This window comes from Lynx rufus, unplaced genomic scaffold (genome assembly GCF_022079265.1).
Source record: "Lynx rufus isolate CCGP_SWC_20201006 ecotype Redwood Valley unplaced genomic scaffold, mLynRuf1.p SCAF_6, whole genome shotgun sequence".
NCBI lineage: Eukaryota > Metazoa > Chordata > Mammalia > Carnivora > Felidae > Lynx > Lynx rufus.
This window is the reverse complement of record NW_025814878.1, coordinates 1,610,638-1,624,913: the sequence shown is the minus strand read 5'-3', so window position 1 is coordinate 1,624,913 and position 14,276 is coordinate 1,610,638. Positions and strand designations below refer to the sequence as shown.

The following is a 14,276-nucleotide window of genomic DNA, read 5'->3' as shown; positions in this document are numbered from 1 at the left end:
CCTTTCCTGGGGGAGTATTCACGGGCCTTCCTTACTGTCAAGTGAGGGTGCCGAGGTGACCCCTGAGCATTGCGGCGTGGGCTGGGCGGTGAGCCTCCGGTGAGAGAGTGATTTCCACCGGCGCTGTAGACCGCCTCGCTCTCCGGTGACTCGGCGTTTGCCCGATGTGAAATGGGGCAGCATGGAAACGGCGTGCTTCGAAATAGGAGAGTAGGTCGTAGTTCTCAAAGTCGAAAGCTACAGAAACGGAAAATATTACTAAGATTGCTTTGTTGCCTGTGTATCTGAACGTTTCCCTTATCCTGACTACATTTAAATATTTTTGTCTCTAAAACAATGTTTTACTCTACAGAAACTTCGGAGTTTCTCTCTGCTCGGGTTTATGTGATTTTGGGGGAATCATAGCCCCATTTCTGCTCTTCCGGCTGGCGGCCATTTGGTTAGAACTACCTCTTATCATCTTTGGTAAGAACTCCTTTCATACGTGATTCCTAAATGCTTTCATCTATATTCTTTGTATTTCATCTATAGTGATTACTAGGTTTGCTATTAATGAGATCATTCAATTTTTTTATGACAATTGCTTGAGTTTTGAGTGGCCAAACCGATTATAGTCCTATGGGAAACCTAAATGATTTTAATTTATTTTATATAAAAGTGTCGTGATGAGCCATTAGCTTTCTTTGCTTAAGTTCTGAGTTGCATTCCGGTACTACAAAACTCTTGAAATTGGGGGACCACACGACTAATTTTCAGGGGACCAATTTGGACCTTCTGGCTGTTTCGGAATAAGCCTACAAACTAATTAGATTTTTAAATGTTCGATACCTATTAGATATCGTATCTTCGTGTGCTCTGACGTGAAGCAGGCTGTGCGTGGAACCCCTTGCCCACGTACTGTAAGCTCTGCGATGGCTCTCAAGTTCATGCCCTCCTTCCAACTCCAGTTTCCGCAGGCCTCCTGAGGGGACAGAAGCAAGGCATAGGGGCTGGGGGCTTAGGGTAATTCAGTCCAGTGCTTCTCAAGTGTTGTGCTCACCTTTCTGCCTGTGTCTCGTCCCTGCCTCGACTCTCTTCAGCAAGAAAGCACACAGGCTGGCCCCCTTCCCACCTACCTTCCCTCCACCTCCACGTCCTCACTCCTGGTAGAGACTGTGTTCTACTTTGTGCTCAGCGGTTTAACTTGCAATGAAAATATTGAGTCCGTGGGGACATACATCCCGAATAATGCAAAATCCCTAACAGTGCTCGCTAGCTAGGGGCAGGAAAGCTCCTAACCACGTGACAGCACCCAATTCAAGAAAAGATTATCGCAAATTATTTCATGGGGTCTGATGAACAAGCCCAGTGTTGACTCTGTGGCCAGCATGAAAAAGCAGAGAGTGCCTCTGTTCAACCAAGACCAAGTGGTCTGGGCTGGGGGTGGGGCGGCAGTGGTTCAAGGTCTGGGCCTGGCTTGCAGCCAAGTGCTGGGAAAGCCGGCCCTGATGCCCCCTTCCTGCCGAGTCTGGCTGGGGAGAGAGCCACACTTCCTTCCAAACCATCAGTCACAGCACAGTGTGCTAAATACTGAAAGCAGAGGGCGCGGGCAGGCGAGCGCAGGGTAGGGACACCTGACCCGCTGGAGTGGAGGAGGGAGGAGTGCATAGTTGAGATCGGAGAGGAGTAGAAATTACCTACATGGGAAGTGTGGGCCTGGGCTCCAGGCAGTGGAAGGCCTAGCGGCCAAGGGTGAAGCTGTTGTCTGGGAAGTGGGGAAGTCAAAAGCAGACGCCAGATGTGGGGGGTTGGGGGCGCGGGGAAGGGAGGAGACGCTGGGTGGCAGGCTGGACCAGATCACAGTCATGAAGGGTATTCCTGGTCCCGCAAAGGTTTGCTCTTTATCCAAACAGCAGCGGAAGCTAGGAGATCTAAGCTGGGATTGACAGTGTTAGGTTTACATATTAGAAGCAGGACTCTGATGTGCAAATGGGTTGGAGGGAGGCCGTGCTGGTGGGGAGCCAGTTCAGCAGGGAAGGGATCATGCCTGGCGGCTGGGGGTTAAGGCCATGGCACAAGGAGCACTGGGCGCAGAGAGAGTCGAGAAATACGTCAGTAGTAAAACTGGCAAGGGGGCACCTGGGTGGCTCAGTCGGTTAAGCGTCTGACTCTTGGTTTGGGCTCAGGTCGTGATCTCATGGTTTGTGAGTTCAAGCCCCACATCGGGCTCTGTGCTGACAGTGCGGAGCCTGCTTGGGATTCTCTCTCCCTCTCTCTCTTCCCCTCCCCTACTCGTGCTCTCTCCCTCTCTCTTTCTCTCTCGCGATAAATAAACTTAAAAAGAAAGTAAAACTGTCAAGAGGGGTGACTGAGTGGGCTCCCCGGAGGGGCTCCCCAGAGGCAAAGGGAGGCGGGAAGGCCGAGCTCCTGGCTGGGAAAAGCGGAGACAGCCAGGCCCTCGTTGAGTGAACGCCAGAGGAGCTGGCCCACGGGACACCAAGGGACCTGTCTGGGTGTGGGTCACAGCAAGTGCCTGCAAGAAAGCCAGTAGCCTTTGGGGCCGGTGCTCGGGAGAGAAGCGTGGCCCGGTGACAGAGATCGGGAGGCCATCTGAGTGTAGATAACCGCTGACATGGGAGGGTCTGAGATCCCCACCCCAGGAACGGGACCAGGTGAGAGGAAAGGAGAGGGCCCGGGCAAGACAGAGCCCTGATGAGCGACAAAGCGTCCTGGGTGTCAAAGGGCCTGGAGGCCTCAAGGAGAGGAGGAGGGATGCGAGAGGGATGAAGAGGCCAGAGAGAAGCGGGGCCAGGGGAGGGCAGCGGCTTCACCAGCGGCCGGTGCTGCCGTGGGGCCCGACCAGTGGGCAAGGTGGGTCCGGAGCACGCAGGGCGGACCCCAGAGAGATCCGGCGGTGGGGGGGGGGGCACAGGACGCCAGCCAGCACCCACCTGCCAAGGCCAGCTCTGAAGTTTTCAGGGATTTTTGAGCCCAGGGGTTAGCATAGCCATTGTTCAAACTTCCCTGTATCAAATCTATTAAAAACAGAGGAGATAATTACTCAAACCCCATCACTTCCTGGTTCACGTACATTTCCCTACTCTCTGTGTTCTTCGGGCCACTTTGGTCTGTCGTGTCCTTACGGGGGAGACGCGACATCACGCGTTGTCACCGCCCCTCCCTTCCCACCGCCTGGATCCATGATATCGTGGCAGGACCTAGAGATGCCTGCGGTGGGGGTACTCACACCACGGAAATCCGCAGACGCTGCAAGTCGGCGCTGTATGTTCGGGAGGGCCGGCTGCTAAACATTTACCGGCATATCCATAGGACGTGAAGAGATGTGGAAAATAGGGGAGGATGGTGTTTCAAGAATTTCAGCTCTAAAGAACAGGAAAGGTGGGGACAGCAACTGGAGGATAACGCGAGGTTGGGAGGAGGGTCCCGAAAGAGGAGAGGCTGGCATAGGGTCCGTGCCTCCACCAGCCCGTTGCAGACACTAGAGCCAGAGGGTTCGGCGCACAGTGAGAAGCCCAGAAGGACTCCAAGAGATGGCCATTGGGCTAAAGTGGGGACGAGTCCGACCGTGTAATGTGACCCAGTAAGGAAGGGGAGGGAGAGGAACCAGTAAAGCGCTTGGTGGGTAAAAGGAAGCTGAGCGGAGTCCTGTGGGAAGCAGGAGGTGAGGTCTTCTGTCTCACTTAGGCGCCCGATAAGTAATAGTGAAGTGAGCGAACGAACAGGTGTTTGCAAGAGTCCGGGGACGGTGGGACCGCACAGGGTCCAAGGAAGGAAGAGAACGTTTCGAAGGGTGGCAAAAGAGAACTGGAGAGCTGGGTGGGTAACCAGAGGGCTGCTGCCAGTAAGGGCTGGTTGAGGTTAGTTGGTTAGCTGGTTAAGGTTAAGCTCCGGGGTGAGCAGGGAGGGAGACCACGGGCCAGCTGTGCGTTCCTCGTGTGCTGTCGCCTTTCCTTATTCCGTAGGTATCCTGGCATCTGTCTGCGGCGGGCTCGTGATGCTGTTGCCTGAAACCAAGGGTATCGCCTTGCCAGAAACAGTGGACGATGTAGAAAAACTTGGCAGGTATCGTATGAAATTCAGTGCACCTTAAATAAAAGCAGCATTTCAAACTACTAAGGGAAAAAAGGGTGTGGAGAAAATTGAACTCTCATGGGGGGAAATAATATCAATCCGTCATCTCACGTCCTAAGCAGAAGACTCAAAGTTGATTTGGAAGATTAATATAAAAAAAAGCAAAACTCTGTAAGAATGTATGTTATTTTTTAAGATGTGGTTATGAAGAGGGAAACATTGCTAAGGTGTTAAAACTCAGAAAAAAAATCTAAAGGAAGAGAATGGGTCATTTGGCAAAGCAGAAATAAATGTGCATCAGTGGGAAACTGATTGTGAGAATGGTAATATATTCATGGTATGGCTTACTATATAGAGATGAAAAGAATTGAGATATATCTGTATGGAATGACACAGTAAGATCTTCAAGATTGATTACAAAGTGAAAAGTTGCTGAACAATGTGTTTCAGTATTTATTAAAAAATAAAACCAATAGCGAATCCTCTCTGGAGCTAGATGAGAAGACAGAAGATGGAAAGAGAGAGAAAAGAGATAATGGATGGGTGGATGGATGGATGGGTGGGTGGATGGATAAAAATAGATCGATAGATGATGGAGAAGGAGAAAGAGAGATTAAGTTTTGGAGAAGGGCGTCTAACTGGTGTGTAGGGCAAGTATCTAACTGATACACAAACATGAAGAGTTATATCAAGAAAAATTCACACTACACAAATTCTTTCTAATTTCCTCTGCTGGAAGTGTTTCATAATAAAAAGAGGAAGAGAGGATATGAAATATGAGAGTGTAGCAAAAAATCTAATATAGTAATGTAGACCCTCTTGGGATAGCAATGAATTGGGAAGAAGACTTCACTTTTACACTCTGTAGACTTTTTTTTTTACATGTTTTATTTATTTTTGAGAGACAAATAGAGACAGAGCACAAGTGGGGGAGGGGCAGAGAGAGAGGGAGACACAGAATCCAAAACAGGCTCCAGGCTCCGAGCTGTCAGCACAGAGCCCGACGCGGGGCTCGAACTCACAAACTGTGAGATCATGACCTGAGCCAAAGTCAGACGCCTAACCAACTGAGCCACCCAGGAGCCCCATACACTCTGTAGACTTTTGTATTATTTGATTAATTTTCTCATTACAACACATGGCCTTGTATTATTTGCATAGTTAAAAAACAATTTAACTGCTGATTTTTATTTTTATTTTTTTAATTTTTTTTCAACGTTTTTTATTTATTTTTGGGACAGAGAGAGACAGAGCATGAACGGGGGAGGGGCAGAGAGAGAGGGAGACACAGAATCGGAAACAGGCTCCAGGCTCTGAGCCATCAGCCCAGAGCCCGACGCGGGGCTCGAACTCACGGACCGCGAGATCGTGACCTGGCTGAAGTCGGACGCTTAACCGACTGCGCCACCCAGGCGCCCCAACTGCTGATTTTTAAAAGAAAACCAGTCTTCTAACTAACGGCCTGGAAATTAAGTATGTGGCTCTCTCAACTTGAAAAAAAATTTTGCATCAAAAAGCTTTATAAGAAGACCGAAGTGTTAATAACCTCATGGCAGTTCTTTTCCTCACTTGTAGATTAGGAAGAGATTAGAAGGCGGCATTTTTTAAGTACCCGTGTGATGGATGGTTTCACACATGCCATTTCATTTAATACTCAAAATGATTTTATGCAATCGCAGTTCTTATCCTCACTCATTTCAGTACTAGGAAATCTATGCTTAGAAAGGTTCACAGCTTTGGGGCACCTGGGTGGCTCAGTCGGTTAAGCGTCCGACTTTGGCTCAGGTCAGCAACCATTGCTAAGTGTCTCCTGAGTATGTTACCAAACCTCTAAAACTTATACAATGATTTCATTGGATTTTATCACCCTGTTTCTTGATGCTATTTTGAAACATAAGATTGATTCATCATCTCAGAACTTTCCTAAGGAAAGCTCATCAGTGTGTGTAAAATAAAACCATCAGCTCATATCGCAGTAACTGACTTATAACAGTCAGAGAACAGGTGGGCATTTGCCTCGGGAAGTAATCCAAACAGATTCTTACACTTGGTTGGAAATGAAGTGACGAGTAATGACTTACTTCTCACCCAAAAGCTCCACCTATTTTTCACCCTTAGAGCAATGATACCTGAAATTTGGAGTGAGGTCGAAGATTCTCTTTGAGATACTGCCATTTTGCAAATCAAAATTAAGAAATTTATAAAAGGTGTTAAACTGTGTGAAATCCTCTTGAGCCCGATACCATCGTAAGGTCCTGCTTTATCCAAAAGAAACATTTTGCTGTGTCTTTCTAGACAATTGCTTGGTTTGTATCAGAGTTCAGGGACCAGGTCAGGGTGGGTGGCGTCCTAGTCCTGTCACATAAAGAACTTACATGCAGATTAACCCTGCCTAGGGTCTGAAAGCAGGTTTTAAAAAATGAGCCTGGTGACAGTTTTTTTGTCACCTTTGAATTGGGCTTTTATGAGATGTTACACGTCCGTGTGTTTGATCAAAACCAACTATAATGTTGAGCAAGAAAACTTTGTGGTAGCTTGTTGTATAATAGTTGATAAGGACTTTCTCTTCTCTCCTTGTTTTGTTAGTCCATATTCCTACAAATGTGGCAGGAAAAAGAAAACCCAAGTTTGCAGCTCTCACCTTTGAGGCCCCCCTGCCAAAGACAGAAGGGAGGGGCTCTCTAGGTCGATGTCTCTCAAGGAACCGATGTGCCTTGCACACACGTGCGTGTTGTCCATTTTAGCCACTTTATGCCGCGCGGCTCTAAGTGTTCGTCATGCTGTACAAAGACATTCAAACTGCCCAGAGTATATTTATATGATGTCGGATGAATTAGGATTTATGGCGCTAGGGAACTCTCTGGGCGCACAGAGTATGCGGCTGGTTTAGCCAAGAGCCTGTTGCACATACAGCGCCCCCCGCCCCAGTTTTTGTCTAAAGTTGGGGCAGCAGGTCTGACCCAGTTATAGAGGGACGAGAGAAACCTTCACCAACTTCTCATGACTGCTTGCTCCATCAAAGATGAAGGACGTGCAAACCAGGGATCGGGGAAAAGTGTCCAGAGCGGGTTCATCAAAGCTGATCGACGAACGAAAGCTCCGAGCTGAGCGTTCTCAAGATTCCAGGGAGGATGAAGATTTGGAAATCCTGCCTGTGAAGAGACTGAATCTAAGGCCCCTGGGCCACGTGGTACTGAGGCTTTCCTTTCTCTTCTTGTTTTGCCCTGTGGAAGCCACTGTAGCATCTGGGCCTGCGGGCATGCTCGGGCCTTGTTCCGTGATCATGAACAAATCCGCTGTACAATTTGAGGATTTGACCCTATTGTTTTCTTAAATCAGATTTGGGCCTCAGAAGATAGAGCCACATACTCAGTTCAGTATTGAACAACATCCATGGATTCTGAGTTCATGGGTCTTAAGATTTTAATCTTGAAGGGATATTTATCTTATATCTTGTGAGTTCAGTTCTATGATGCCGCCCATGGTCAAGGGTGAAAACCATGGACTGTTCTCATTCAACCTTGACACGTTTAACCTGTCTTGGGAAGCAGCTTACACTTTAATTTAAAAGTAAGGTCAATTTATATCCATGTTTAAAAGAATTGGGAGAAGCTTATAAGTGATGTCATAGACACTAATAAAGGATTTGATCTTTCTTTTTTTGTTACTGAGACTTTTGAAATGCAGAGCTTAAATACATATCTGCTACCTTTTCCTGCTGTTCTGCTTTGTATGTTATATTCGTGGTATTTCCGATTCAGTATATATCTTATGCAGAAGTTTTTCATGAGTTATTTTGTGTGGACAGACAAAACGAGCACCGAGGAGAGTCTTGCCAACGAAGAAGACAATTCTTTGTGAACACATGACAATAGGTACGGGGTGTGGGCTAATTGTAAAATAAGTTTTGTAATCCTCCAGCACAACAGGACTGAATATGAATGTTTTATTTTCCCATGAAATAAACACCGCTCTTTGGGGACTTCATGCTGCCGTCACCCTGTATTCGTCCACACTTGCAGTGTCGCTGTTTTCGCACTTCTCTATGCTGGAAGATGACTATTCCTCCTCGATACTCTCACCTTTGAATTGCATCTTGAGTTGCTATTTTGGTTCTGGTCACAATAAAAAAGTGTTTAATTGTCAAGAACAATCAAGGTTTGTTCTCCGTCTTCCTTTTGCACACGCGTCACTGGAAAACACCGTTCCCGCGTGACAGTACAGGCTGTCTGGGCAGACAATTAGGGATGGAAATTAAGTGCTCTACCTTCAGTCTGCGGTCGTGGATCTTGGTACCATTCCTAGATTCAAATGTAACCCAGAATAGCACGCAGGCTCCCTACGGGTCTTGTATTACACTGCCATTGCCCGGTTCCCTTCACCGTGCACAAGTCTCCGCCTGGTGTCCGCTGTGCTCAGCTAACGTCAAGTTGTCAGTAACAGATTTCATCCCCAAGAATAGAATTTGTTCTCGTGACTCCCCATACATGCTGCAGCTTTGAAAACATCCATCGCGGTGCCAGAAATAAAGACGTGTGTCAACCCGTCTTTTGTAGACATGATAAACATATGGGCGGCTTACTAGGACTTCTCTGCTCTCTTCTCTATGATCTTACAGGCTCCTTTGTCCTTTATGCAACGACTCCTTATGAGAAAGAGAGAGATCACCTAAGTCTGGCAGTCACACTATTTAAAATGGGTAGGATAAACGAAGAACAAGAAAACAATGAAGCTCAAAAAAGTTAAAGGAAGTACAGAGTTTATTTTCAACAAATGTTATAAATGTGTTACGTTTTTTATTACAGAATCCAGCAGTCCACGGACAGGAACAATTTATCCACGATAATACTAAAAAATGTTGAGGTTTAGCAGCGGGCGGTGTGAGTACAGTGTGTTGGTCTGATTACTGTCAATCATTTCTGAGCGTGCTCAATGCCCCACCCGTGTTCCAGCTTCTAGATGTGCTGACGCCTCGCTCTGTCTCCCATCCAATTAATTGTTTCTCATTATCCCTTCAATCCAAGGAACAAACCTTGAAACACGAACATAGACACCGGGCTTATTGGGGCGGGCACAGCCAAGACCCCAAGAAGTGACTCCTTGTAAAATGTACTTGTCTTTCTCGAAGCAGACCAGAGGCCCTCCGCTGTCACCCTGGGCAGAGAGAGAAAAGAACCACGAGAGGATTAAACCGGCACCCTTTTATTATGGGATGTCACCCCTCTGTTACCCAAATGTATGTTTTCCCAGCACTTGAACATTCTTTCGCAATTAGAAAGAAACTTATTAATGTGTCATTTGAGTAGCTTCAGTACCCAACAAGGGCTGAAGTGCTTCGGTACTTAACAGGGTACATTTAGCAAAACCACACCGTTTGGTGTTCCTGGGGGAGAAGTCCCTTGTGAAGAGTGGACTCATCCCTTCGTGCCTTGGGGTTTCCCTTAGGCAGAGTAAACCCCAGAATAATTGCAAAGGGGGCACAGTTGGTCTTTTCCCCATACCCTCCCTTGTTTCCCTGCTAGTAAGGCCACCACCCGAGTCCCATGCTCCAACACAGTCCCCAGGTGTGTGGGGCTCTGGCAGTGATGATACTTAACGACTCCCTTACAACCCATCTGGAACTCAGGGCCCGAGAAATCCCCTCAGATGATCTCGGTCCACATTCAGGGCCAGACCTAAAATGTTTCTGGGTAGCACGTGGACGTGGCCTTCAATGGACAAAGGCTTCCTGGATTTGCCACTCGGGGGGCAGAGGAATCTAAGAGGCCGACGCAGGACGGCAGAAGATTGGACTTTGTCCTTACCTGACAACTGTCGGTGCCTCCGGCCAAATTCCCAGCACAAAGCTCTGTGGATTTGACTCTTCCGTTGAGATACTCGTAGCGGTTGCACACCTTATTTTCAATCACCGGTAGCTGGGCTTCCTTGAGGAGACCAGCGCCAAAGGTCCCTGTGTTTAAAAAGATTAAGGAAATGGCTACCAGATCCCAAATATGCCCCCAGGGAAACTTCCGGCACAACAGAGCAACAGTGACAGGTCTCTTGTTTGACCGCGAGGTTGTATAAAGAAGTCAGTTCCCGGGGCGCCTGGGTGGCCCAGTGGGTTAGGCGTCCGACTTCCACTCAGGTCGTGATCTCGCGGTTCGGGAGTTCGAGTCCCGCGTCGGGCTCTGTGCCGACAGCTCAGAGCCTGGAGCCTGCTTCGGATTCTGTGTCCCCCTTTCCTCCCTGCCCCTCCTCTGCTCACATCCTCTCTCTCAAAAAAAAAATTAAAAGAAGTGAGTTCCTAATACTACTGGAATTCTCTTTCTTTCTACCCCTTAAAGGTATAAATATTATATACGATTTCATGTTCCCAAGACCTGGATTTAAAAATCTGGGTTTCTTTGTGGTGTTTTGGGGTTCGTGTTGTTATGTTTCTTTGGTTCTTTTTTTAACTCTAAAGAAATCTTTTTTAATATGTAAAGAGAGATTGAGAAATACAGGTGTTACTATATCATATATTCACTTTCAGTCTTTTTTAGATGCCTGTTTCTTTTTTACTACTTATATCATATTGCACGACTTTATACCCTGGTTGATTTCACACACTCTTATATAATAAGGGCTTTTTTTTGGATACTACGATCTGTGTAATTAGTGGGTTGTTTTTTGAGAGAGAGAGAGCGAGTGAGAGCACACATGAACAGGGGAGGGGCAGAGGGAGAGGGAGAGGGAATCTTAAGCAGGCTCCACGTTCTGCGAGAAGCCAAATGTGAGGCTGGATCTCACAATCGTGAGATCATGACCTGAGCCAAAATCCGGAGTCTGATGGTCAATGAGCCATCCAGGTGCCCGTAGTTAATATCTCGATGGGGTGACTGCTTCATGGGTGGACGGTTTCCTTTTAAGGTGAGGAAAGTTCCGGAAATAATAGTCGTGGTTGCACAGCACTGCGAATGTACTAAGTGCTACTGAGTCGTACTCCTCAAAATAATTAAAATAGTGAACTTTATGTCATATATACTTTACCACAATATAAAAAAAAATGGCCGCCTTTTACCGGAATAAACTTTTTCAGGCACAAGCTCGTTCGGTGGTGTACCTCATTTAATCCTTACCATAGTCACACGAAATAGGCACTTTTGTCAATTCTATTGCACAGTGAAGGAAACTGAGGCTGGGAGAGGGTGTGTAGTTTGCCCAAGATCACCCAGCAAGTCAGTTGGAGGAGCTGGGATTTGAAGTTGGGTCTGTGACGTCATTGCCCAAATTCTTCACACCCGTGTTTCTGGGCTCCTACAGTGGTTTCCAACTGTCCACATCTTTGTTCATGCATTTTATTTATATTCCTTAATATTTTCTTACCCTGGTTCCCGGAAATTATATACATGTGTTTATGGCTCCCGGTTAACGTTGCCAAATTATTTTCTAAAAGTGTATGACAGGACACGATTTCACCAGAAAAAAAGGGCACTTCACCCTACACTTCTGAGTATTTAATATTTTTTAAAATATTTGCTAATATAATAGGTGAAAATTGTCCTGGTTTGTTTCCTAATTTTCACTTCTTTTCCAGTCAGGAAGAGTAAATATTCTCCCATGTGCCTGTCTTACTCCTCGTATTTCTTTTGTAAAAAACTGCTTTTTTTTTTTTTCTACTTTGGCAAATTGAAGTGGAACATTTGCAAAACAGCCAGAGGAAACGCTGCTTTTCCAGATAGACACACCCGGGCATGTGTTTTCAGAAATAACCCAGTTTTCGAATCTTGCAAGCCCGGCTTTCACGTGTCTCGCAGAAAAGCGTTGCTAGCGTGGAACAGCCAAGAGACGGGGTGCTACTCCTTCTCCAAAGACTTTGAATACACTTGGACGGTCGTGTTGAGTTTGGAATACCTACGCTGGATCTGGAGTTGACAGGAGCGTGGACGGGGACCGCCATCTGGGAAGGAGAGGCTTGGCCCAGCTCTGGCTGGGCAGAGCCACCGTGGAAGAAGGGCCCGAGGAGGCATCGGGTGGGGTGCACTGCTTGGATTGAGTACTCGTGGGGAGGGACCAGCCTTCTCAAATATCCTGCTGAAAATCGATTTATTCAAGTGTCTTGCCCTTGTATCTGCTTTCTGAGCAAGACCCGTCCTGATGCTGGTGACAAAATCCCCCACTAGCTGGCGGGGAAATTGGTGCGGTCTGTGCAGAAGTGCTGCCATCGTGTGGCCGCAGTGGAGATGGCATTGCTGAGGGCCGGGAGGCTGGAGTGTCCTAGGGATGACGCCCTGATAGGAGCTGTGGGGAGGAAGAGGCAGCCGCCCCAGAAGCACTCTGCTGATGAAGGACTAACCGGCACGAGCGCCTTGCCTGAATGCTTACCTTGCCTTGAAATGGCAAGTCAGGGAAAGTCTGGAGACCGAAAGGGAGAACGGGAGAGTTTTGACTTCACGCCGAGAAGCTGAGAACACTGATCTAACGTTACTCCTGACATAAGAAAAGTGGTAAACAGGCCTGACTCCTGTTTTGTGACTCCTCCTGGTTCACTGAGTATACGGAGAATCGTCTTCCCACTCGACCTGAGGGTGAGGCCAGGGTAGATGGAGCAACCTACCACAGGATGGCAGTTAGAAAATTGTGGATGGTGGCCATGCTCAGTGCTCCGTGCCCCCCTCTCATCGTTTCCCCCACCGTGGCCCTGCAGCCCGTTTTCCAGCTGAGGAAACAGGTTCAAAAAGAGCCTGCAGCCGATAGGTGGGAGTCGGGGTTCTGACTCAGAACCCCCCTTGCCCGCCCCTTGTGCATGCGGCTCCCAGGGGGCCACCCTGTACCTTCTCGGAACCTCAGATCCCTCATTTCCAAAATGGAAACAAAAAATATTGAACTCATAGGGGTTTGGGATGTTTAAATTTTTTTAAATGCAAAACAACGGAATAGACTGTCACATCCACAGGGACGCTTCATTTGGGAAGCTTTCCCTTTAACTTCTCAGTGCTCACAGCCTCCAAAGCACGGAAAGTAGGGGACGTGCAACATTCAGGAGGTGGGGTTTCACAAATGTAGGACAAGTGCAGAAAGAAGGAAGGCAGATTTGAAGTGACCAAGGCCAGTCATTTTTAACTTTTTTTCCCCCAAACCACAAAACCTTGCTTAAACGAAAGCTAATAACAAAATACTGTGTGAAACACAATTCGAAAACGCGGGTTTTACAGGTGAGGGCTTCCAGGCCAAGTGGTACAAGGAGGTAAGGTGATTTGTCCAGTTTGCCCAGCGAGCGGCAGAACGAGATCTACCCTCCGGAGCCCCTGACCCCCATTCTGGAGCCCTCACCAACACTTGGAGAAATCGAGGCAGAGATCTAAGGCATTCTTACAATGTTTTGAGGCCCGAGTCGGACGAATATAATCCCTATCAGGGCCTACTGCCAAGAGAAGATGGGGCCCCCCAAATGCAGCACGAGTGCTGATACAGGATCCTGCATAAGCATTTCCTCTTCCACGCACGCCCCATCAACCAACACCGAACACCACCGTAGGGCTGGGACCTTCCTTCCTTTCCCCCAGCTGTCAGTCTGTCCCACCACCAACAGCCTCTCCACGCCTACGAATGCATGTGGGGATCTGGGGAGATGAGCTTAGCGTAATTTTTGTTGTTGTGTCGTGCCATGTTAGGGAGCTCAGTGTGGCTAACTTCACATGAAGAATAATCAAACACCCTTAATGTTTAGGTCTACTTCAAAACCCTGCTTACCTGGGGATGGGATATCAACATTGCATGTATGGGCCAAGAGACTCAGTCCCAAGAGGGACTACTCCATCCCTTGCCCACGTCCCTCGACGATGAATTATGGAGACTTAGGCGGGAACCAAGACAAAGTCAGGAAGGGTGGACCCTCAGGAAAAGTGGTAGGAATTTGCACAAATGGTCGTTTTCTCCTGTAGGCTAAGGTCTACACCAATTCCTTGTGTGAGTTTGGGAATTTCTCTCACCTTGGGTGTCTCCCCAGCCAGTGATGTAACATAATGTCCGGTCAGCAACCACATAATTTGGGGGTGGCAGACAAGCTGGGATCACTTTGGAGGTGATGACGGCGGATCTGAAAGAAAAACATCAAAAGTTACATCGGACTGCCTCGCCAGGATTCTTGCGCCACTCCTCTGTTGGTCACTCACAACAAGATGCCATTGGCCCAAAGTCCCCAGAATCCTCTGAGCTGGTATTTCCCTGCTCCACTGACACAG

The 14,276-nt window shown here is 47.7% G+C and overlaps 2 protein-coding genes across 3 annotated transcripts in view; one reads left to right on the top strand and one right to left on the bottom strand.

Annotated features, from left to right (window-relative positions):
- SLC22A3 (solute carrier family 22 member 3) overlaps positions 1-6,718 on the top strand; it is a 94,945-nt gene extending 88,227 nt beyond the window's left edge. Inside the window, exons 9-11 of the mRNA XM_047101253.1 lie at positions 353-465; positions 3,963-4,062; positions 6,658-6,718. Of these exons, the coding sequence (XP_046957209.1) occupies positions 353-465; positions 3,963-4,062; positions 6,658-6,718 (274 nt within the window). The remainder of the gene's footprint in view (positions 1-352; positions 466-3,962; positions 4,063-6,657) is intronic.
- Positions 6,719-8,813: 2,095 nt separating this feature from the next.
- The window catches only part of PLG (plasminogen), a 42,105-nt gene continuing 36,642 nt past the window's right edge, over positions 8,814-14,276 (bottom strand). For both annotated transcript variants that reach the window (XM_047102404.1, XM_047102405.1), the window contains exons 17-19: positions 14,025-14,131; positions 9,876-10,021; positions 8,814-9,225 (exon numbers count right to left, since the gene is read on the bottom strand). In XM_047102404.1, the coding sequence (XP_046958360.1) occupies positions 9,064-9,225; positions 9,876-10,021; positions 14,025-14,131 (415 nt within the window). In that variant the 3' untranslated portion in view covers positions 8,814-9,063. The remainder of the gene's footprint in view (positions 9,226-9,875; positions 10,022-14,024; positions 14,132-14,276) is intronic.